The sequence below is a fragment of the Bubalus kerabau genome, chromosome 1 (genome assembly GCF_029407905.1).
Source record: "Bubalus kerabau isolate K-KA32 ecotype Philippines breed swamp buffalo chromosome 1, PCC_UOA_SB_1v2, whole genome shotgun sequence".
In the NCBI taxonomy this organism is placed as follows: Eukaryota; Metazoa; Chordata; class Mammalia; order Artiodactyla; family Bovidae; genus Bubalus; species Bubalus kerabau.
Window position 1 is genome coordinate 28230243 of NC_073624.1, and position 26474 is coordinate 28256716.

The window sequence follows — 26474 nt, forward strand, 5'->3', positions numbered from 1 at the left end:
AAATAAGCAGTTTGACTGACTTCTTCACTCCCTTTTTATTAGCATTGCTACTTTTAGATAAACTATTCCTGAAATGATTAGTGTAGGAGGATGGGTTTAGTCTTGTATCTTCTCCTTTAAGGCACTTAGAGTTAGAGATCCCAGAAGCATCAGTTTTCTCACTTGTACTGAAAATGTCACTCTAACAGCTATCTGTCTGCACCGTCGAGTTTTGAGAAATCTTTTGAATTTACCGCATTCACACCATTCTCCATCACGGTGCTAAAAATGACTAATGCAGCTTGGAGACTGTGATAACTGATCATCTTTTCCAATCATACACTAACACTCACACACACACACTCACATACACACATGCTCTGCTGACATGAATCCTTAAAGATTTAAAATATCCTATATGCTAAATGGAATGTGGAGGCTTGTGGGATGCTTAAACATAGAGCTATAGAGTTCTTTTTCATGATGCTCAGTTCTGTCAAAGAAATTGGTCTGGTTGTTTGATTAAACAGACTGATCTTATTTCTAACTGAATGGGCCACTATGGCTTTATTCTATATTTAAAATAATTTCTAACATTAAAATGCTCAAATACATTATTTAACTTTATCTTCTCATCATCTCTGAGAACAGAGAAGGGCAGTGTTTCCTTTTTTTAAACATTCTTAACGAGATGGTGTCCTACCTGAAATCATGCAGATAGTCTAAGGATCACTCTCTTTTAGAGGCCCTAATTAGTCACCATAAGCCAGTTTAGGGTCACTAAAATCAAATCATCTAAATGAACTTCATTGCCTTTCTTGATGAATGCTAATCTGATGGCTAAAGTGACTATCACAAACTCAGATATATCTACTCCCAGAAAAAACTATGTGACAAAAGTCTGTGATGTCATTCTGGGAATGATGGAGAATCTTGTGGGCTCAATGATAGTAATTAGGTGAAGAGGCAGCTGATTATATCCAAAAGGGGAGGATTAGTTGATTACAATTAACTTACAGTGAGGTCTCTAGGAATTTTCCACAAGGCTCTGCTTTTGGTCCTGTCCAACTCAACAATTTTATCAATTACCTGAAAGAAATCTAGGACCTTGCTTACTAAATTTGCCAGTGACACAAAGCTGGTAAAGAAGTAAAGACCAGTAATTCACCAGATGACAGAATCAAGTTTTTAAACTGTCTGTTATTTAGAATGATGGGCTGACATTTATTAAGGATAAGAGATAAAGTCCTGCATTTAATTAGACAAAGAAATTGTGATAAGATGATTGGAACTGAACTGAGAGAAACTGCTAAAAATAAAAAAAGAAGCCTCAGGTTTTAATTGAATATAGGTGTGATGCAACTGCTGAAAAAGTAACTACAATCTCTGTTGGCATTCTATTAAAAATGCCAAGAGAAAGAGAGATTGAGAAGGTTGATAAAAGTAACATATCTATCTTGGATGTACCCATTTTGAGCCTTGTGATTGAGTCTGGAAATCATATTTTAAGAACGATACTGACAAATTGTTATCTATCCATCAAGATAGAGGGGTTTTGATAATGAAAAATCAGGGAATCATGTACCATGAAAAAAATTGGAGTGGTTTGTATATATATTAGAAGGGGGTCAAAATAGCTATCTTTATTGAATACTTATTAGGCATATTAAGTACTTAATCCTCTAAGCAACATAATGAATTATTTTTTGTTGCTATTGACATGAAAACTGAAGACACACAGCTAGACTACCTGGATTGGAATCTGTGGAGTTTGACTATAGAACCTACTCTTTTAACATTGTACATTATTGCCCCAAATATTTATTGAATGTTTTGAAGAGTTGCTATGTGGACAGAAAAACTAGGTTTATTCTGGGAAATATATTTATCAACAGATGGGTTACTTCTCAAAGTAGAGAACATTCCCTGGGTGCTAGAAGAAGATTGTGCGTCTTCTAGTTTTTGGTACAGTGTTAGATTAGATGACCTCTACAGTGACACCCCATTGCAAGATTCTAACTGATTAGGATATGACTTGATGTAATACAGTATTAGTATGAATAGAAAAATATTTTAAAGAAGTAAATTAAATCAATTAGCAGTAATTTAAATGATGTTCTAGAGACACAGATGTATAGAACAGTCTTTTGGACTCTGTGGGAGAGGGAGAGGGTGGGATGATTTGGGAGAATGGCATTGAAACATGTATAATATCATATAAGAAATGAATCGCTAGTCCAGGTTCGATGCAGGATGCAGGATGCTTGGGGCTGGTGCACTGGGATGACCCAGAGGGATGGTATGGGGAGAGAGGTGGGAGGGGGGTTTGGGATGGGGAACACATGTATACCTGTGGCGGATTTATGTTGATGTATGGCAAAAACCAATACAATATTGTAAAGTAATTAGCCTCCAATTAAAATAAATAAATTTATATTAAAAAAATTGATGTTCTTTTAAATATAAGTTTAGGGACTGCTCCTCCCCTCTGCCTCACATTGCATGATGCTAAGATGTACTCTGGAGAAGGCAATGGCACCCCACTCCAGTACTCTTGCCTGGAAAATCCCATGGACGGAAAAGCCTGGTAGGCTGCAGTCCGTGGGGTCGCTAAGAGTCAGACACGACTGAGTGACTTCACTTTCACTTTTCACTTTCATGCATTGGAGAAGGAAATGGCAACCCACTCCAGCGTTCTTGCCTGGAGAATCCCAGGGACAGGGGAGCCTGGTGGGCTGCCGTCTATGGGGTCGCACAGAGTCAGACACGACTGAAGCGACTTAGCGGCAGCAGCAGCAGCAAGATGTACTCACTGTGTGTTCTTGGTAGACCTCCTTCAATGGGCACCAAACTCTGCCAAAACTATATAAACTTTTGGGCTTTCATGGTGGCTCAGTGGTAAAGAATCAGCCTGCCACTGCAGGAAACGTAGTTCCATCCCTGATCCGGGAAGATGTCACGTGCTGTAGAGCATCTAAGCCCATGTGCCACAACTATTGAGCCTGAGCTCTAGAGCCAGGGAGCCACAACTACTGAGCCCATGTGCTGCAACTACTGAAGCCCATGCACCCTGGAGCCCGTGTTCTGCCAGGAGAGAAGCCACTGCAATGAGAAGCCTGCCCACTGCAACTAGAGAGTAGACGCTTGGTCAACTTTATAAAATTGTTGTAATAGACCCAGTAATGTTATATAACAGATCCTACCATACAATGCAGATTCTCAGTAAAAATAGATTTTCAGTAAAATATATTTGCAAGAACAGTTATGTGTAATAAGGAAATTGTCTGGCCTTTCTTCCTGGTTCCTGGGAGGTAAACTCTAAAATCTGTGAATTTCCCAAGTGACTGAAGTGTCTTTGTTATTCATGGTTGGCTCATTAAGCTCCACCTGATGGTTTTTGTTAATGGCATGACTCAGAATGGGAGCTGGCAAGCCTGGAAGACCAACCATAGGGTTAGAGGGTTGGGATTTTGAGCCACAGAGTAGGTATCAGCCCAGTCTCTGGGGAGAGAAGATAGGCTGGAGACTGAGTTCAACTACATGGCCAATGGTTCAGTCAATCCTGCCCACATAAGACAGAAGTGTTAGTTGCTCAGTCGTGTCCAACTCTTTGTGAACCCAAGGACTGTAGCCCGCCACGCTCCTCTGTCCATGGGACTCTCTAGGCAAGAATACTGGAGTGGGTAGCCATTCTCTTCTCCAGAGCATCTTCCGGACCCAGGGATCGAACCTGGGTCTTCTTGCATTGCAGGCAGATTCTTTACAGTCTGAGACACCAGTGAATCCCCTACCTCAATCAAAACTCTGCATACTGAAGCTCAGGTAAGCTCTCCTGGGTGAGAGTGCTCTGTGTATTGTCACACACTGATGTGACAGTTGGGTACCACATCTCTGAGGATGAAACAAGCTTTGTTTCTGGAACCCTCCCAGACTTTGTTTCATGCATTTCTGCCTTTATCTCATTCCGATTTGTACGTTTTTGCTATAATAAAGCTGTAATCACAAGTATTGTGCTTCCTAGCAAATTATCAGTTCTAAGGGGCAGTTTGTGGGGAATCTCCACATTATAGGCAGCTTGTCAAGAGATGTTTAGGTAGAGGTATTGGTAAGATTTTTCCAAGCTATCTTATAAAATCCTAATACTGGTGTTCTAGGCTTTGTTTACATTTAAAGACTCCGATCATCAGAGATCAAATTCTGTTGTTCACACTTAGTTATGACAGTTTGAATGTGAGCTCATAAGAACTGGAACCACGTCTCACATAATTCCATGTATTAATAATATAGAGCCTGGCACATGGTAAATACTCATTATATACTTTGGCTTAACTTTCTCAGTTAACTAAGAACAGGGTTTGATCTTAACAATCAAAGACTGTAGATTTGTTCCTTGAACTCTACTGTGCCTATCATTTAATTTATTACTCAATTTTATTGCTTCCCTACACCCCTGGAAATTTTGTGAGGATCTGTAAGTTAATTTTTCTTGGCATGGTATCTCTAGTACCCAATATGGTATCTGGAACAGAGTGGATCCTCATAAATATTTTTTGAATGGATACCTAGTGTTAAAAGGAGTTTCTCTTTCATAGAATTTTTTTTTCCATAGTTGGAAGGTAGGTAAATTAAATTTATTTGTAAAGAATATGAATATTTGTTTACAGTTTTAAAATGTATTTTATTTTTGAAAGGAGATAACAATAAGCTTTCAGTATTTCCCATAAAATAAGCACAAGCAAATTTAATAAATTTTAAGCTGTATTAACATCTCAGAACAAATAAAGGAAAAAGTCTGTAGATTTAAAATCCAGCCAAAGACATTTGTCATGACAGCTAATCTTTAATGTTATTCTGTTTGATTTTTCTACCAGTCCATGTAACAGTAGTACTTTTTATGTAGCATGTGACTTTTTCAGATTGGTTGTTTCTTCTGACCAAAATCGGAGAAGACAATGGCACCCCACTCCAGTACTCTTGCCTGGAAAATCCCATGGACAGAGTAGCCTGATAGGCTGCAGTCCATGGGGTCTCGAAGAGTCGGACATGACTGAGCGACTTCACTTTCACCTTTCACTTTCATGCATTGGAGAAGGAAATGGCAACCCACTCCGGTGTTCTTGCATGGAGAATCCCAGGGACAGTGCAGTCTGGTGGGCTGCCATCTATAGGGTCGCATAGAGTTGGACACGACTGAAACAACTTAGCAGCAGCAGCAGCTGGAGAGAGAGTTTGTGCATAACTAAGCTATTCTAATTCCTTGGAGGAACTAGAGAAATTTCTGTTAGAGTAAGTGACCAGTCCGGAGAAGGCAATGGCACCCCACTACAGTACTCTTGCCTGGAAAATCCCATGGATGGAAGAGCCTGGTAGGCTGCAGTCCATGGGGTCGCTAAGAGTCGGGCACGACTCAATAACTTCGCTTTCGCTTTCTGACCAAAATATCTATTGGGAAAATTTTCCAATTCAACTCACAATTTCTCTTTGGTTGCAGACTATATTTCTGGATAAAGGATCATCCAGATACCCCCATCCTCCTATATTTACACAGGACTTACATTTTCTGAGGGTTGTCTATGACCCATTATTGAATACAGCCCTGTTGAAAAACCTAATAAGAATATAATGACCAGTTTGCGTTAAAGTACAATAAAGAAAGACAGCAGACAGGATCTCATGAGAAGTGACATTCTGTAATTACCTCCTCCTATCAAAAGAAAAACAATTCCCAGAAATTAATGAATACAGCAAGAGTCTATTTCCTATCTTAATTCTATCTTAATTGCAAAAGTGGATCAATTAAAAAAAAGACTACGCTGGCAAAGCCTCTCTTAAGGTTTTGTCTCTCAATTCTCTAGTCATCAAATCAATATATATATAAGCAAACCATGGAACTATTTTTTACCTTCTGAGATGAGGTAGACCAACTAGAAAAGCAGTGCCCCCATGAAACAAGCAAATCCATTGATCAGTGTCAAGCAATTCATAAAGGTTCCTCTGATGGTACTTGGAACAAATCTGTGTATTACAGAGACTGAGAAGACAAAAGTTCAGAATTTAGAACATTATTCCTTTTTTAAAACTTTTTATTTTATATTGGAGTATAGCCAATTAGAAGTGTAATGATAGCTTTAGATGAATAGCAAAGGGACTCAGCCATACATATACATGCATCCATTCTCCTCTAAATTCCCCTCCCATCCAGGCTGCCACATAACATTGGGCCAAGTTCCCTGTGCTAACCAGTAGGTTCTTGTTGTTTATCTATTTTAAATACAGGAGTGTGTATATATTGATCCCGAACTCCCTAACTATCCCTTCCCTCCATTCTTCCTCCCAGCAACCATAAATTCATAGAAAATTCTCTCTAAAGTAAAAGTATAGGTACTCTTCAAATCAGTATTGATCATACCTTCAAGAAAGTTTACTGATGCAGGTAAAATTTCTTTTGGGCCTTGTTAACACTGGGCTTCCCTTGTGGCCCACCTGCAATGCAGGAGGCCTGGGTTTGATCCCTGGGTTGGGAAGATCCCCTGGAGAAGGGAAAGGCTGCCCACTCCAATATTCTGACCTGGAGAACTGCATGGACTGTATAGTCCATGGATTGCAAAGAGTCAGACATGACTGACAGACTTTCACTTCACTTTTGTTAACATTACTAGAGTAAGATATATTATGATGTTAAAAAATGCTTGCTCCTTGGAAGAAAAGTTATGACAAACCTAGACAGTGTATTAAAAAGCAGAGACATTACTTTGCTGACAAAGGTCCGTTGAGTCAAAGCTATGGTTTTTCCAGTAGTCATGTATGGATGTGAGAGTTGGACCATAAAGAAAGCTGAGTGCCAAAGAACTGATGCTTTTGAATTGTGGTGTTGGAGAGACTCTTGAAAGTCCCTTGGACTGCAAGGAGATCCAATCAGTCAATCCTAAAGGAAAACAGTCCTGAATATTCATTGGAAGGACCGATGCTGAAGCTGAAACTCCAAAACTTTGGCCACCTGATGCAAAGAACTGACTGACCCTGATGCTGGGAAAGACTGAAGGCAGGAGAAGAAGGGGACGACAGAGGATGAGATGGTTGGATGGCATCACCAACTCGATGGATATGAGTTTGAGCAAGCTCCGGGAGTTGGTGATGGACAGGGAAGCCTGGAGTGCCGCAGTCCATGGTGTCACAAAGAGTCAGACAGGATTGAGTGACTGAACTGAGCTGATACAATGTTACAGTTTACAGATATCTACAAGGAATAAAATGTGGCAAAATACACTCCTTTGTAGCTATAAGGAAAATTTAACTGCTAGGTGGTTGAGTGTCCCAAAATACTGGAGAGTATCATGCATGCATGCTAAGTTGCTTCAGTTGTATTAGACCCTTTGTGACCCCATGGACTGAAGTCCACCAGGCTCCTCTGTCCATGGGATTCTCCAAATAAGAATACTGGAGTGGGTTTCTGTGCCTGCCTCTAGAGGATCTTCCTGACCTAGGGATTGATCCATCCTGTGCCTCTTACATCTCCTGCATTGGCAGGTGAATTCTTTACCACTAGCACCACCTGGGAAGACTTGTACTGGATAGTATCATGGTGATATCAGTAAGTTCTATGATTCTGTTGTCTATATACATCATTAGATTCCCCATGGAAAACTCAATCTATCATAGAAAACTAGCATGGCGGTGGACAGTGTGAGCTCTGACTTAGATAAGCTTATGATAAAATCCTGGGTCAGATGTTTATTACTTCTGTGATTTTAGGTTGTTGTTTAATCCCTAAGTCATGTCCAACTCTTTGCAACCCTATGGACTGTAGCCCGCCAGGCTCCTCTGTCCATGGGATTCTCCAGGCAAGAATACTGGAGTGGGTTGCCGTTTCTTTCTCCAGGTGATATTTTCAACCCAGGGATCAAACCCATGTCTCCTGCTTGGTAGGCAGATTCTATACTTAAACTTCTCAAGCCTCAGCCTTCTTCTCTATGAAATGGTAGTAAGATCATTCATTATGTACTTGTTGGAGGTGTATGACTGTTACTTGCTATGATGTATATAAGAACTGAATAGGGTTAGCTATTTGTAACAATATTAATTTTACCAAATCAAATATCCCCTATTTGTGCAAGGTACTGTGCAAATCCTTTTATATGCATTACAAAATTTGTTTTTTGGCTGCACCTCATGGGTTGTGGGATCCTAGTATGGCAACCCACTCCAGTGTTCTTGCCTGGAGAATCCCAGGGACGGGGGAGCCTGGTGGGCTGCCGTCTATGGGGTCACACTGAGTCGGACATGACTGAAGCGACTTAGCAGCAGCAGCAGCAGTTCCCTAACCAGGGATTGAACCCAGATCCTCATCTGTGAAAGTGTGGAGTCTAAACCACTGGATTGCCAGAGAATTCCCTTTTATTTATTTTTATATGCATTTAAATATCCCATTTAAGGAGAGGCAGTAGCTTAAGCACTGGGTCTCCAGAATGGTTATCTTTTCCCTCCCAAGTCATTGTTTGAATACTAGTAATGATGGTGGTAAGGGGTGAAAAGAAAATTATGGAGGAAAGTTTTTATTTTAAATTTCAATTAAACATAATTTTTTGATATCAGAAATAAATGAAGTAAGCATATATAACTGTATGCATTCCATATCAACATAACTGTGAATAGCCATCTTAGGGATACAAACTAAAATCTTTACAGTATTTATTATAATTTGATACCTGTGGTTTGCTTCATAATTATATCATGAAGAGCAAGACATTATGTAAATGAAGGTAGAGATGAGACAGTTTGGGGCATGTGTAGAAAATTATTAGAGCTGGAATGTGAATACATGGGAGTTTATTGTACTAATCTCTCTCTTTTGTATATAAGTGGCAAAAAAGTGTAAAGAAACACTTTAAATAATATGAATGGTTTTAGCTCTGAGTGGCTGAATGATTGGATTTAAAAATTTTTTTTCCTACTCTTTTGTACTTAGCAAATTTTTCTGCAATGAGAGATTGTAAATAAATATTGAAGCTCGTTTTAAAAAGAAAGGTGGTGATAGAAAACTGATATGCCATGAACACTAAACTTTTAGTTTCACTCTCTGTGTTCTCCATGTGTTTTTATTTATCATTCAATAAACATTTAAAGGAATCTCTGTGCTTCAGATGTGCTGAAGTGCTAAGGCTGAGGGTGGGAGAAAGTATCAGTACATCTTCCCTGGATTTTGAACTCTGGGAGGGCAGAGAGCAGAGATATGCATAATACTAAGGGCAGCACTAACCAGGTGCTTAATATCACAAATATTGTTATTGGAGATTAAGGTAATGATGATGAGAAGTAAAATGCTGTGAAGAAAGGCTTCAAATATCGGCAGCAGGAGACATGGGTTCCAGAGCTGTCTTGTGCCCTGCAAATTACCTGCAGGAGTTTGAGGCCAAGCTTGCAAGTTTTCTCAGGAAGAGCCAAAGGAAAGTGCAAGAGAAACGCTGAAGAGGCTTTGGGCAGGAATGACTCAGTTACAAAAAGGATTTGGCTGGTGAACTTTCCTCTTTCTAAATACAAGGAGACAAACAATGGGCAGGAAGATGAAGTAGGACGATTTCTTTCAGTGAGAAAAAGCAGAACATTCGGGCCCATTATTACTTTGCTAGTTAATTATTAATCCCGTGCTTTTCTCTTGCTAGAACTTCTGGTGCGGTATATAATTCATGAGCACACTTTGCCAGCTCTCTGCCTGCTGGTTAATCTCTCTTTGGTGTCATTTTCCTCGTTTTTGAAAACCTCTGGTTCCCTTTTATAGGACTTCACTTTTCAAGTCCTCCGATCTCCAATTTCAGGCATCTACTTGCATGTTCTGATCTTTTTTGACTTTGGTGATCATCGACTTGATTTTTTTAGGTTCCATGATATTTCTTTTAGCATACTGTAGTATAGATGTAATCAACAAGTCTGCCACTATTCTAAAATCCTAATTTTACTGTGAAAAGTTTTAGTCGCTCAGTCTTGTCTGACTCTTTGCTACCTCATGGACTTTGTAGCCCAACAGGCTCCTCTGTCCATGGAATTCTCCAGGCAAGAATACTTGGAAAAGTAGCCATTCCCTTCTCCAGGGGATCTTCCAGATCCAGGGATCAAACCTGAGTCACCAGCATTGCAGGCAGATTTTTTACTGCTTGAGCCATCAGGGAAGATCATTTTACTGTGAAGAAATAGTAAAAAAATATACAGTGTACGGGAAAGCTGGTCTTGTTGCCAAAGAGCAAGCTGAAATGTGTCTCCAGGTAGAGACTGTAGTGTTTGCAGAGATGCCGCATCACAGTTTATGTGGAATCTACAAACTATAGAGCCATAACCGCCTTCCTCAGGCAGCTGGTACTGGAGACTCATTCCTGGAAATTTCTTTTACTTCACTTGTTCTTAAACAGTTAAAATGTGTTTATTGCATTTGATGAGGGGTTTGTTTTGAACATGTGGAGAAGTATGGCAGAACTAGAAAATGGAACTTTATGCTATTACCATTTTCAGATCGTTATTCCTCCCTCATCTCTATAAAATCTTCAACTTTGAATTTCATGTTACCTGGTTAGATCACCTAATATTTCTTGTCTTTGCTATGAGCTGCCAATCTCTGTGACATTTTCTTATATTTTTCAAAGTCATCAGCTCCCGTCTCATGGTTACACTCTCTGGTTCCACTTCTGCCTTAATTCTTGGCAGTTTTTAAAAAACATATATTTTTTGATGTGTACTATTTCTGTCTTTATTGAATTTGTTATACAATATTGCTTCTGTTTTATTTTTATTCTGGGGGCTCAATACATGTGGGATTTTAGTCCCCCAGTGAACTCAACCCTCCTGAATTGGAAAGTGAAGTCTTAACCACTGGACCTCCAGAGAAGTCCCCTGCAATTTTAACACACACATACATACAGATCATCTTTCCAACCTTCCATTCTGTCATATCTTGGTTTTTCAGTTCCATGGCCCCCTTTCCAATATCCTTGTCCCCCACTTGACCTTAGCCACTCACACCTATGGACACATGCTGAATCTTGTACCTCAGACCAGGGGTTGGTGAACTACCATCAGGTAAGGTCCAGTTGCGACCTATTTATAAATAGAGTTTTACTGGGACACAGCCATGCCCATTCATTGTATATCATGTCTGACTGCTTATACATCACAATGACAGAGTTCAGTAGTTGCACCAGAAATGAGTGCAAAACCAAACCACTTACTATCTGAAAATTTTAAGAAAAAGTTTGTCAATGCATGCCCCAGAGTAGTGATTGTCACTGATCTATAATCTCAACTTTGTGCACTGGCCTCTGACTACCACCTTCCATCTTCCCAGCTTACTCTCAATGACCCAACCATCAAAATGCCTGTCCTCCTTCAGGGATTCCACTCCATTACTCCTTTCCTTATTTTCACCTCTTTTCATGCCCTACATGTTCTCACTACTCTTTTTATCCAAGCTAAGTTCCACAGTCAACTATTAGAATCATATTCTTCCACATTCCCCCATTTCTTTGCCTGTCTCTTGCCTTCTGGAAATTGACTGGCAAGACAATTCACTATCTGCTCTTAGATCCATGCAGTCTGACATAGCTAGAGAAAACCACATAACCCTGCTGACCAATTCATTTAAAAAATTTTTATTTTATTTTATTTATTTATTTGGCTGTGTCAGGTCTCAGCTGCAGCATGGTGGTGGCGGTTCAGTCTCTAAGTTGTGTCTGACTCTTTGCGACCCCAAGGGCTGTAGCCTGCCAGACTCATCTGTCCACGGGATTTCCCAGGCAAGAATACTGGAGTAGGCTGCCATTTCCTTCTCCAGGTGTGGCATGCAGGAGTTTTTAGTTGTCGCATGTGAATTCTTAGTTGTGGCATGTGGGATCTAGTTTTCCAAACAAATGGTTGAACCTGGGCCCCTCCTGGAGCAAAAATAAGTTTGAGAGTTTGACCAGTTTATCTCTTCCTCACTCTTCCAACTGCATGAGACCCCTTGCATTTTCTTGCCAGACACACTCCCACATGTGCATTTACATGCCACTTTTCCAGCAGTGATGTTTATTAAAAATATTTTAAACAGCTCACACTTAAGTCCACTATATCCCTGGAATATTAAATCTTTTATTTTTTAAAAATAAGAAGTGTACATGGGGAAATACCAGGTGAATAGAAAAAGGAGAGATGAGACAGGACCAGATTTAAATTATATTTCAGAGTAAAGACTGACTTGCTGTTGGATTGGAGGTGAGAAGTAAGAAGAAAAAAGGGACTTTGGATGACTGGTGACAAAGACACCATACTGCTCCCACTATCAGATCTCCTGGTGTTCAAGTTGTGGGAGGTGTGGTTTTCTACTATGACCTGTGAGCCGGACATCTGTGCTTGAGCCCTGAGTCTTGGACTATTAATTTCCCTGAAGCATAGTAACAATAATAACAGCACACATGTGCTGTACTCTGCTTAGGCACTCAATTGTGTCCAACTCTTTGCGACCTCGTGGACGGTAGCCACCAGGCTCCTCTGTCCTTGGGGATTCTCCAGGCAAGAATACTGGAGTGAGTTGCCATGCCCTCCACCAGGGGATCTTCCCAACCCAAGGATCAAATCCAGATCTACCCCACTGCAGGCAGATTCTTACCTGTCTGAGCCACCAGGGAAGCTATACAATTGTTAATGGTGAGTGTGGTCTATCCTATATATTGTCTATGTACATGCTGCGTTTTCCTTTACATGAAATACTTCACTTAGTCCTTCCAACATCCCTTCCTCACTTTACAGATGATGAGAAAGGCTCAGAAATGCAGACTAATTTTGCCAAGGTCACACAACTAAGTCAGTGGCTGAACTGGGTTTGAATTCAGTTCTGCCCGACTTTAAGATTCATGGATATTAACAACTATGCCATACTGCCTTCCAGAAGAATGATTCTTGATTTCATAGTTCAAAACATCCGCTCACATTTTATGTCATTTAATTCTCAGGAGTAGGTTTCATTCCCATTGACTGTTACACCGATGCTGTGATATGAGGAAGAATTATAAGTATTTCCATTTTAAAGGTCTAAAAGGTGAAGCTTAGTGGTTAAGTGGATTTTTAAGGTCACATGTGTAGTTAATAACAAGGCTGGAAATTAAAATGAAATCTTCCGCTCCCTGTCCCATGAGCTCTATAGAGGAAAAGTCAGTGGACTTAGTTGGACCTCAGTTTTCAGATGGGAAATCAGGGATGGATGGACTAAGTGCTTAATATGACATCATCTGCCTTTTTAACTCCCTGGTTAAAAGTACCTCTCTGGCTTTCAAATGCTGAACCACAGTTGCTTAGCTGGCTGGAAATTTCCTAACTGTATTCACTCATCACCTTCATTGATTCCTTGATGACTCAAGCAGTAATGAGTTCAACTGCACTGCAGGAGACAGGAGATTTGGGTTTGATCCCTCGGTCAGGAAGATCCCCTGGAGGAGGAAATAGCAACCCACTCCAGTATTCTTGCTTGGAAAACCCCATGGACAGAGGAACCTGGCAAGCTATAGTCCACTGGATTGCAAAAGAGCTGGACATGACTTAACAACTGAGCACATGAGCATTCACTCATCACCTTCATTCATTACCTATAAAATGTCAGCTGACTACTTCCAACAATTTTCTGGAAACATCAGGGAAGTCACAAACATTTGTGTGGTGACATTCTTTTATACTTTTTTTGTATTCCCTCTAGTGTCAAACAGTGATAGCCACATCTTAGAATCTCATAAAATTATTTATTTCATGTGAATGAAATGACTTAAAGTTAGAAAAAAGAAGTCTAACATACATATATGGCTGTAATTACACATTTAATTTAATTTTGATTTTTTTTACAAGAATTACCCTGATGTCATATATAGGTATATGTGCATATATATTAAATACATATATGTATATGTACATTGCTTTGAGGAATTTAAGAATAATTGAAGATAATAGAATAATTGAAGATTTTAGACGAGAGAATTAGAATTGTCATCTATGAAAATTGCTCAAAAGGTTGAGTTGAGCAGATAGAATGGGAGAGACATTAGAGGCAAGAAGAGAGTCAGGAAGTTATAAAAGTAATTTTGGTAAAGTATAATTGGCTTGAGTTACAATCAGGATTCTCTGTGTGGGGAACTTATAAGGAAGACAGAAATGTAAGATGCAATAGATCACACTGATAAGTATACACACACACACACTCACACATCCATACTGCAGTTTTGTAAGAAGTCACTGAAATACTTTGATGAATTTTGAAGTGGCTAGTTTAATTAGTATCAGCATCTAGATGATACAGAAAACCCTTGATAGTTAATAAAGTTATTTTGAACCTGTCTTATGAAACATTAGTGATCACACTTAATTTTAGTGTCATTTAATTTAAAGACACTGAGTTGTCTGGAAAACTGGCTTAAACTTTCATTTCATTTGCATGCTTATATACTCTCAATGTGTGAAAAAGAAGAGAAGCGAAAAGCAAATGAGAAAAGGAAAGATATAAACATCTGAATGCAGAGTTCCAAAGAACAGCAAGCAGAGATAAGAAAGCCTTCTTCAGCAATCAATGCAAAGAAATAGAGGAAAACAACAGAATGGGAAAGACTAGAGATCTCTTCAAGAAAATCAGAGATACCAAAGGAACATTTCATGCAAAGATGGGCTCGATAAAGGACAGAAATGGTATGGACCTAACAGAAGCAGAAGATATTAAGAAGAGATGGCAAGAATACACAGAAGAACTGTACAAAAAAGATCTTCATGACCCAGATAATCACGATAGTGTGATCACTCACCTAGAGCCAGGCATCCTGGAATGTAAAGTCAAGTGGGCCTTAGAAAGCATCACTATGAACAAAGCTAGTGGAGGTGATGGAATTCCAGTTGAGCTATTTCAAATCCTAAGAGATGATGCTGTGAAAGTACTGCACTCAATATGCCAGCAAATTTGGAAAACTCAGCAGTGGCCACAGGACTGGAAAAGGTCAGTTTTCATTCCAATCCCAAAGAAAGGCAATGCCAAAGAATGCTCAAACTACCGCACAGTTGTACTCATCTCTCCAAGCCAGGCTTCAGCAATATGTGAACCATGAACTTCCTGATGTTCAATCTGGTTTTAGAAAAGGCAGAGGAACCAGAGATCAAATTGCCAACATCTGCTGGATCATGGAAACAGCAAGAGAGTTCCAGAAAAACATCTATTTCTGCTTTATTGACTATGCCAAAGCCTTTGACTGTGTGGATCACAATAAACTGTGGAAAATTCTGAAAGAGATGGGAATACCAGACCACCTGATCTGCCTCTTGAGAAATTTGTATGCAGGACAGGAAGCAACAGTTAGAACTGGACATGGAACAACAGACTGGTTCCAAATAGGAAAAGGAGTATGTCAAGGCTGTATATTGTCACCCTGTTTATTTAACTTCTATGCAGAGTACATCATGAGAAACGCTGGGCTGGAAGAAGCCCAAGCTGGAATCAAGATTGCTGGGAGAAATATCAAAAACCTCAGATATGCAGATGACACCACCCTTATGGCAGAAAGTGAAGAGGAACTAAAGAGGCTCTTGATGAAAGTGAAAGTGGAGAGTGAAAAAGTTGGCTTAAAGCTCAACATTCAGAAAACGAAGATCATGGCATCTGGTCCCATCACTTCATGGGAAATAGATGGGGAAACAGTGTCAGACTTTATGTTTCTGGGTTCCAAAATCACTGCAGATGGTGATTGCAGCCATGAAATTAAAAGACACTTACTGCTTGGAAGGAAAGTTATGAGCAACCTAGATAGCATATTCAAAAGCAGAGACATTACTTTGCCAACAAAGTTCTGGCTAGTCAAGGCTATGGTTTTTCCTGTGGTCATGTATGGATGTGAGAGTTGGACTGTGAAGAAGGCTGAACACCAAAGAATGATGCTTTTGAACTGTGGTGTTGGAGAAGACTCTTGAGAGTCCCTTGGACTGCAAGGAGATCCAACCAGTCCATTCTGAAGGAGATCAGCCCTGGGATTTCTTTGGAAGGAATGATGCTAAAGCTGAAACTCCAGTACTTTGGCCACCTCATGCGAAGAGTTGACTCATTGGAAAAGACTCTGATGCTGGGAGGGATTGGGGGCAGGAGGAGAAGGGGACGACAGAGGATGAGATAGCTGGATGGCATCACTGACTCGATGGACATGAGTCTGAGTGAACTCCAGGAGTTGGTGATGGACAGGGAGGCCTGGCGTGCTGCGATTCATGGGGTCACAAAGAGTCGGACACGACTGAGCAACTGATCTGATCTGATCTGATCTGATACTCTCAACGTACACTACAATTGTCATTTTTGGAGGGAGTATATAAGTGAGTTTATGAATGAGAGGGAGAGGGTGGGAAGAGGGAAGGGAGAAGATCAGAGGAAAGGTTACATATCGGTCTTATCTTCTAAGTTTTAGCAGAATTTTCTCCTGTTTCTGACCAAATGATTGCTACCTTTAACCAGATTAGTAAATCTTCCATTCCATCCTATCAACTTCAGGTAGAATTAATCATTGTCTGTATGTGGTAAAAGAACGAAGAGAAATTGTAATTTCTTTTTAAATGAGGATGATGCATAAGCTTGTTGTGAAGCATTGTGGGAAATTTCTGGGGCAGGATCAGATTTCCAACCACTTGAGTCAATGTACTCCGAGTAAAGACTCAGTATGTTCCAACAGGAGGTGAAAAAAATTATTACTCACAGGCTGGGTTGACCAGGGTTTCAGCCACTCTAAGTAAAACGTATTGAAGAACGAGGTGGGACCAGGGCATGGAGGAGACGGTGACAGCCTTGCCTGAAAGAGGTTGCTCCACTGGAGGGAAATACTTTCTGTGTATTTCAAAGAAGCCAGCTACCAACATAGACAAAGCAGCACAAAGATTGCCAGCGACTGAAGAAGAATGCAAAGGAAAAAACCAAATTTTAAAAAGTCACTGAAATGGAATATTTCCTACCATATCTATAAACAAGGATTTCACAGCCATCTATGGTTCTGGCCCTCCAAATGGGAATTTCTCAACCCGGAGGGCCCCCAAAAGGAAGAACAATCCCTGTGATATAGCTGCCGACACGACACTCCTTACAGACAGGAGTGAGGGGGTGGGCAGCTGGGGATGTGAAAATGCAGGATTACTGGCCCCAGATAGCTGAGGTGCATGTGAAAGGAATGAATTCAGTGAGTCCAGACACTTGCATCTTCCCAGACATGCATGTGTGCCTGCTAAGTCACATCAGTCATGTCCGACTCTTTGCAACTCCATGGACTGTAGCCTGCCAAGGGTCCTCTGTCCATGGGATTCTCCAGGCAAGAATACTGCAGTGGGCTGTCATGCCCTCTTCTCCCATACATAGAAGAGAGCTAAATTCCTTACCGTGAGATATCTAGTTTTCCTTAACTACCAGTAATCTTCGATGTTCAGACTATCTTCTCCCTTTGTTGCAAACTTCTATAGAATCTGACTCCATCCTGCACCTCTCAGAGCAGTTTCTCAGGGCTACTTGAGATGCTGCCTCCCTGGCTGGAAGTCCTCAAAATTCCCATCGAATGGAACAGCTCTCTACTTTCAGGTTGTGAGCATAGTTTTTTAGTCAACACCCCCGATCAGTGTAATATTTCTTACACACTGACACTAGAGGATGTATCCTCAACATTTTGTTATTGTTATTCTGGGGATGTCCAGATGTCAGCGGACTGTGTAGTATGATTTTCCTATGCTTAGGCTTTGGTCTCTCAGAAATGGCTGCTAGAGTTCCCTGTTTACTGTTCAAGGTGGTTTTAGAAAAGGCAGAGGAACCAGAGATCAAATTGCCATTATCCGCTGGATCATGGAAAAAGCAAGAGAGTTCCAGAGAAACATCTATTTCTGCTTTACTGACTATGCCAAAGCCTTTGACTGTGTGGATCACAACAAACTGTGGAAAATTCTTTAAGAGATGGGAATACCAGACCACCTGACCTGCCTCTAGAGAAACCTATATGCAGGTCAGGAAGCAACAGTTAGAACTGGACATGGAACAACAGACTGGTTCCAAATAGGAAAAGGAGTACATCAAGGCTGTATATTGTCATCCTGCTTATTTAACTTATATGCAGAGTACATCATGAGAAACGCTGGGCTGGAAGAAGCCCAAGCTGGAATCAAGATTGCTGGGAGAAATATCGATAACCTCAGATATGCAGATGACACCACCCTTATGGCAGAAAGGAAGAAGAACTCAAAAGCCTCTTGGTGAAAGTGAAAGAGGAGAGTGAAAAAGTTGGCTTAAAGCTCAACATTCACAAGATCATGGCATCTGGTCCTGTTACTTCATGGGAAATAGATGGCGAAATAGTGGAAACAGTGTCAGACTCTTTTTGGGGGTTCCAAAATCACTGCAGATGGTGATTGCAGCCATGAAATTAAAAGACACTTACTCCTTGGAAGGAAAGTTATGACCAACCTAGATAACATATTGAAAAGCAGAGACATTACTTTGCCAAAAAAGGTCCATCTAATCAAGGCCATGGTTTTTCCAGTGGTCATGTATGGATGTGAGAGTTGGACTGTGAAGAAAGCTGAGTGCCGAAGAATTGATGCTTTTGAACTGTGGTGTTGGAGAAGACTCTTGAGAGTCCCTTGGACTGCAAGGAGATCCAACCAGTCCATTCTAAAAGAGATCAGTCCTGGGTGTTCTTTGGAAGGAATGATGCTAAAGCTGAAACTCCAATACTTTGGCCACTTCCTGCGAAGAGTTGACTCATTGGAAAAGACTCTGATGCTGGGAGGGATTGAGGGCAGAAGGAAAAGGGGACGACAGAGGATGAGATGGCTGGATGGCATCACTGACTTGATGGACATGAGTTTGGGTGAACTCTGGGAGTTGGTGATGGACAGGGAGGCCTTGCATGCCACAATTCATGGGGTCGCAAAGAGTTGGACACGACTGAGCGACTGACCTGAACTGAACTGAACTTACTGATTGACTATCCAGATGGCCTAAGTTATTTAAGCTCACTATCATTTTCCTTGGCTCTGTGTGTGTGGGCTTAGTCTCTCAGTCATGTCTGACTCTGCAACCTATGGACTATAGCCCACCAGACTCCCCTGTCTGTGGGGATTCTCCAGGCAAGAATACTGGAGTTGGTTGCCATGCCCTGCTCCAGGGGATCCTCCCAACCCAGGATTGAACCCAGGTCTCCCACATTACAGGCACATTCTTTACCATCTGAGCCACCAGGGAAGCCCTTCCTTGGAGCTAAAAGGTGGTTATTTTGTAGGATGCCTATGAGATTTAAATAAGATCACATACAGGTAATATTGGGCTTCCTTGGTGGCTCAGAGGAAAAGAATCCACCTGCAATGCAGAAGATGCAGGTGACATGGGTTCAATCCTTGGGTTGGGAAGATCCCCTGGAGAAGGGGATGGGAATCCGCTCCAGTATTCTTGCCTAGAGAATCCCATGGACAGAGGAGCCTGGTGGGCTACAGTCCATGGGGTGGCAAAATGTTAGACATAACTGAAGTGACTGAGCATGCCCAGGTATTATTGTAACACTTCCTGGTAGCAACTAGTAGCAATTGTTGAAGCTAAGGCAATGATTTTGAACTTTTATCCTCAGATAAAATACATTATTCTGAAAAAATTTAAAATCTATGTCTGAATAAAAAATGATTTGGGAAAATTTAAAATAAATGATCTCTTCAAAAGATTGTAATTACTATTTTAAAAAAGGTTATGAAACAAACTGTAAGCATTATCAGTCCTTGGTTTTCTTACATTTCTCTAATCCTTGCAGAAAAAGTAAAGTAGCTATTACAGAATTAAAGATTAGGAACTTTTTCTTAGGAAAAAATATTAAATGTAATTAAATGGGTAGAGAATATAAATGGAAGGAATTATTCAGATAGCAGTTCAACTCTTCTCTTATTTTTAAGGAATTACCTAGGACATTTTGGTTGAAAATGAGAAGAGATTTTGTTACAGTTTATATCTACTGTGAAAGTGCTGTACTCAATATGCCAGCAAATTTGGAAAACTCAGCAGTGGCCACAGGACTGGAAAAGGTCAGTTTTCATTCCAATCCCAAAGAAAGGCGATGCCAAAGAATGCTCAAACTACCACAGAATCGCACTCATCTCACACACTAGTAAAGTAATGCTCAAAATTCTCCAAGCCAGGCTTCAGCAATACGTGAACCGTGAAATTCCAGATGTTCAAGCTGGTTTTAGGAAAGACAGAGGGAACAGAGATCAAATTGCCAACATCCGCTGGATCATGGAAAAAGCAAGAGAGTTCCAGAAAAACATCTATTTCTGCTTTATTGACTATGCCAAAGCCTTTGACTGTGTGCATCACAATAAACTGTGGAAAATTCTGAAAGAGATGGGAATACCAGACCACCTGACCTGCCTCTTGAGAAACCTATATGCAGTTCAGGAAGCAACAGTTAGAACTGGGAACAACAGACTGGTTCCAAAAAGGAAAAGGAGTATGTCAAGGCTGTATATTGTCACCCTGTTTATTTAACCTATATGCAGAGTATATCATGAGAAACGCTGGGCTGGAAGAAGCACAGTTGGAATAAAGATTGTTGGGAGAAATATCAATAACCTCAGATATGCAGATGACACCACTCTTATGGCAGAAAGTGAAGAGGAACTCAAAAGCCTCTTGGTGAAAGTGAAAGAGGAGAGTGAGAAAGTTGGCTTAAAGCTCAACATTCAGAAAATGAAGATCATGGCATCTGGTCCCATCACTTCATGGCAAATAGATGGGGAAATAGTGGAAACAGTGTCAGACTTTATTTTTGGGGGTTCCAAAATCACTGCAGATGGTGATTGCAGCCATGAAATTAAAAGACACTTACTCCTTGGAAGGAAAGTTATGACCAACCTAGATAGCATATTCAAAAGCAGAGACATTACTTTTTCAACAAAGGTCCATCTAGTCAAGGCTATGGTTTTTCCAGTGGTCATGTATGGATGTAAGAGTTGGACTATGAAGAAAGCTGAGTGCCAAAGAATTGATGCTTTTGAACTGTGGTGTTGGAGAAGACTCTTGAGAGTCCCTTGGACTGCAAGGAGATCCAACCAGTCCATTCTAAAGGAGATCAGTCCTGGGTGTTCTTTGGAAGGACAGATGCTAAAGCTGAAACTCCAATACTTTGGTCACATCATGCTAAGAGTTGACTCATTGGAAAAGACTCTGATGCTAGGAGGGATTGGGGGCAGGAGGAGAAGGGGATGGCATAGGATGAGATGGCTGGATGGCATCACTGACTCAATGGACAAGAGTTTGGGTAAACTCCAGGGGTTGGTGATGGACAGGGAGGCCTGGCGTGCTGCAATTCATGGGGTTGCAAAGAGTAGGACATGACTGAGCAACTGAACTGAACTGAACTGATATCTACTGCACCCATTTCATTTCTCAAGTTATCATTCATATTGCTGGACTTAATCCCATTGTTAGAGCAGAGGCAAACTTTAGCTTGATGGAATTTACTTGAAATTTAGAGATAGTCACCTTTTGCTAACTTGCATAAAATTTCAGATAAGCAAACTTTCAATTCAGAAAAATCAATCTAATGTTTAAATAGCTTAGTGTTTGTTTTAGTTGATAGAGAAACTGGTAGGTAAATTTTTTGATTGTATCTCAACATTTAAATGTATCCATAATGTCTGCTCTTTCTGAGACCTCAAAAAACAGAAGGTATAAAAAAGGAGGAAATCTGAATAACAGAAAATTTAAGGAATTTTAAAATATATTATTACTTTAAATTAGATTCCATGAGGGTCCATTCATAATGAAGTAGAGATTTTGGTTCTGTTAACAGCTCAGATTGAAAAAAGGAATTTTAATATTACCTATCTTGAAGATATGACTTCCCTGGTGGCTCAGAGGGTAAAGAATCAGCTTTTGATGCAGGAGACCTGGGTTCGATCCCTAGGTCAAGAAGATCCCCTGGAGAAGGGAATGGCAACCCACTCCAGTATTCTTGCCTGGAAAATCCCATGGACGGAGGAGCCTGAAGGGCTACAGTCCATGGAGTTGCAGAGTTGGACACAACTGAGTGACTAACACGCATACACCTTGAAGATAAAATTCATCACAGAATTTATCTATACTTAGCACACTAAAACTCACTAGAAAGAGACCTAAAATGTCAATTTGATTTAATATTTACTCTATTACTGCTATGCGTAAAGTTGTCTGTTAGAGCAGTTGGGGAGGTAAGATTAAAAAAAAAATTGTTCTCAGTTTTTGTGGACTTATAATGCTATTCTAAAAGGAGAAGAATTTACTTCCAGCTGGAAAAATGAGAGAAATCCTTCTATGATTTAAAGAAAGACTGAACTTCCTTGGTGGTCCAGTAGTTAAGAATCCTCCTGCCAATTCAGGAGACATGGTTCAATCCCTGGTCAGGGAAAATCTCACATGCCTTGGAGCAACTAAGCCCATGTGCCATAACTACTGAGCTCATGCCATAGAGCCTGTGCTCTGCAACAAGAGAAGCCACCAAAATGAGAAGCCCTCGAAGCGCAACTGGGGTAGCCCCTGGTTGCTGCAACTAGAAAAAGCCTTCATGCAGCAATTAAGACCAAGTGCAGCCAATAAATAAATAAATACTAAAAAAGAAAGAAAGAAGGGTTTCAGTAGGAAGAGGTGAGGGCAGCATTAATGGCCTGAGCAAAAGCGCAAAGTCATGAGAGTATCAGACAAATTTTCAGAATGGTGAGAAACTCAAGTTATTTAGGTATCAGGGGAGAAGACAGATTGAGGTCAGATCATAAGAGGCATTTCATAAATTTTTAAGGAATTTTCAAATTACTCTGAAGAAAATGGAATCATTGAAGATATTAAACACAAGTGAAAAGATTAGAATTGGCATTTAGGATGAGAACTCTAAGAGCCAGGTGCTGTTTGATAGAATGGGAGTGATACTGAAGGTAGGAAGATAGCTAGGAAGTTAAAGGCTAAAGTACGGGCTTCCCAGGTGGCGCTAGATGTAAAGAATTCGTCTTCTAAGGCAAGAGATAGTCGTGGGTTTGATCTCTGGGTCGGGAGGATCCTCTGGAGAAGGAAATGGCACCCCACTCCAGTATTCTTGTCTTGAAAATTCTTGGACAAAGGAGCCTGGTGGGCTACAGTCCATGGGGTCACAAAGAGTTGGACATGACTGAGCAACTGTACAGAAACCGACCTATTTATTAAGTACAGAAAAATAAATTATTTCTTTGGTTTTGCAATGACATACATATTATTATTGTTTAAAAATGTTTTTTATAATCATATTATTCAACAATATTAGACAAATGACACCTAAAGATTTAAAAAAATGATTTGCCTCTGGGAATTATGACTGACTGAATGTAAAGAAAGCAACAGTTGGAGACTGTTACTTACTGTTAAAAAACTCTCAGAACGATTGATTTTCTCACCTACCATGCTTCCCTGAATCTAAGATTAATTTAACTATATGAGGAAACATTCTTTCATACCGCTGAGAAATGAAAAAAATGCTGCCAATCTAGCATAATATGCAACCCAATTTCACACACACATACAATGGACTGAATTGTGTTCCTTCAAAATTCATACATTTGAAGCCATAACCTCCAAAGTCATCACTTGAAGACAGAGCCTTTAAAGAGGCAATTAAGGTTAAATGAGGTCATAAGAGTGGGAGAGTAACCTAATATGGTGCTCAGTTGCTTCAGTCATCTTCAACACTTGCAATACTGTGGGACTGAAGCCTGCCAGACTCCCCTGTCCATGGGATCTCCCAGGCAAGAATACTGGAGTGGGTTGTCATTTCCTTCTCCAGGGAATCTTCCCAACCAAGCAATTGAACCTGGGTCTCCTACATTGGCCAGCAAATTCTTTACTGCCTGAGCCACCAGGGAAGCTCTGTATGACTGTTATCTTTGTAGGAAGAAGAAAAGATACCATGTCTATACAGACACAGAGGAAAGGAAGGGTGAAGACAACAAGAAGTTGGCCATCTACAATCCAAGGATAGAGGACTTAGGGGAAATTAAACCTGCTAACACGTTGATCTTGGATTTCTAGCCTCCAGAACTGTAAGAAATAAACTTGTTGTGAAAGCCACCTAGTGTATGATATCTTGTTCTGGTAGCACTAGCCAACTGATTACAGGTATGTTCAGGAATTACATGAAAATTAAATTGTTCAAGAATTTCCTTGGCAGTCCAGGGGTTAGGACTCGGAGCTCCCCAATGCAGGGGGCATGGGTTCAATCCCTGGTTAGGGAACTAAGATCCTTCATGCAAAAAATTAAGTTGTTCAAATATTATGCAATTAAATTGTAAGATATTCCCATGAACCTCAAAGAAAGGATCAAAGTAGATAGGATAGATTTTTAAATTTTCTTGGCTTTCTTATTTTAAAATTTGAATTCTCTGTGTATCTTCTACAGTACGTCTCATTCTAACTAATTTAGTATAATTTAGACAAAGATATCATGTCCACTCCCCCCCACCACCTTTTTTTTTTGTTATCCCCTGTTGTATATAAAAAGGCTTATATTGTATTTTATCCAGGAAAGTTTATAGCTTTAAAGGCAATAGATTAGACAAGAGATGGGCAAATATTTTTTGTAAAAAACCAGTGGTAAGTATTTTTGGTTTTATGTGACAAAAGGCAACATTTTGAAGCTATGTAACTATTATATAACAAGAAATAGAATATATTTTCTACAAATTTTTTATTGATAAGATTCAAACTAATAATGCTTTTTTGAGGGTATAATGTAATTTCACTTAATTGGTATTCAAAGTTATCATTTCTTATCAAATCAATTGCAAATGTTCATCAGTGAAAACAACTTTTAGCTTGCAGATAATGTAAAAGCAAATGGCAGGCCAGATTTGGCCCATGAGTGTAGTGGTTGGCCAAATTTTGGTTGACTTGTCAGCTTTTATTGCCTACTGCAGAATTTTAGCTCTGACCTGACGAGAAATTGTAGCATTTTTTTACCTAAGCCTCTGCTGGCAGTATACAAGCATGAAATGTGAGAGAGCAGTCTCTTGGGTTTTTGCTCTGTCCTTGAAACTTAAAGTCTAGTCTTTGATCAACAGCATAGGAATCACCTGGCAGCTTGCTAGACAGAATTTCAAGCTCCATCCTAGAAGGTTTGATCAGACCTACATTCAACCAGATCCAAGAAGCTCTGAGACCTGTTCTAGGAAAATCCAACGAAAGACAGTTCTCCAAACAATTTCAAGCAAAGCACAAATATTTAGTTCATCTACCTAGATATTTTAGGGCAAAGCATATTTTACCTGAAACATCAAACTAACTGCATTTGCTTTTTATTTGCTACTGCACTCTGGCGCAGATGAAAAATGGCTTTTTTAAAAATTCAAAACAAAGCTGCATTCCGACCTAAATTAAATCTGCTCCAATTTTATCCTTAACACCTATGAGATCATAACTTGTCCAAAGCAGAGTGTAGTTTATCAGAAAGTACACATTTTAAACCTCTAGCAGATCTGTATTTACAAGATAAAGCACACGGTTCCAAAGGAGATCTTATATTTAGATAAATAATGTATTTGCTTTAATATTGGCTATGTCATTGTAGGGGCTTCACTGGTGGCTCAAATGGTAAAGAATCTGCCTGCAATGCGGGAAACCTGGGTCTGACCCTGTGTCGGGAAGATCCCCTGGAGGAGGGACCAGCAACCCACCCCAGTATTCTTGCCTGGAGAATCCCATGGACAAAGGAGCCTGGTGGGCTATAGTCCATAGGATTGCAAAGATTTGGACATGACCAAAGAGGCTGAACACACACATGGTTGTAGACAACTCTCTAAAAGTCTTAAATCACTTAGAGTTTATTCTATTATCCCACCGTGTGATAATTTTTCAAATGAGACCACAATAAATTTTTTAAGTCAGAATTTATTCAGACATTTTGGTTGTACTTGCTGTTTCCTGTTGAAGCAAAATCTAACACTACAATATAAATATGTAAAGATGCTTCCAACATTGGATAAATTTGCCTCACTGAGAAAACTATGGATTTTTTTTTAACGTGTCATTTGATGTCTAAGTCTCTGATATGTAACACAACTGAAAGGATGAAAATCTACTGAGTCCTTGAGAAATTGTCCTCAGATCCATGATTTTGGCAAATTCCAAAAACAGGAAACTGGCTAATGTAAGAACACACTGGTGTCCATAAAACACTCTTATAAAGATAGCTATGATTTTATCATCGTATATATTTCTGCCTTTGTGGAAGCTCTTTCTCACCTGCTACTTGGCGTATGTTTTTTGCTTTGTTTCTCCTGTTAGTGGTATGCTCCTGGGCAATGGCACCCCACTCCAGTACTCTTGCCTGGAAAATCCCATGGATGGAGGAGCCTGGTAGGTTGCAGTCCATGGGGTTGCTAAGAGTCCGACATGACTGAGCGACTTCACTTTCACTTTTCACTTTCATGTATTGGAGAAGGAAATGGCAACCCACTCC

At 40.1% G+C, this 26474-nt stretch overlaps 1 protein-coding gene across 1 annotated transcript in view; it reads right to left on the reverse strand.

Moving 5' to 3' along the window:
* The window catches only part of SLC15A5 (solute carrier family 15 member 5), a 96000-nt gene that overhangs the window by 29500 nt on the left and 40026 nt on the right, over nucleotides 1–26474 (reverse strand). Inside the window, 2 exon segments of the mRNA XM_055566154.1 lie at nucleotides 5882–6010; nucleotides 16701–16889. Coding sequence (XP_055422129.1) covers nucleotides 5882–6010; nucleotides 16701–16889 — 318 coding nt within the window.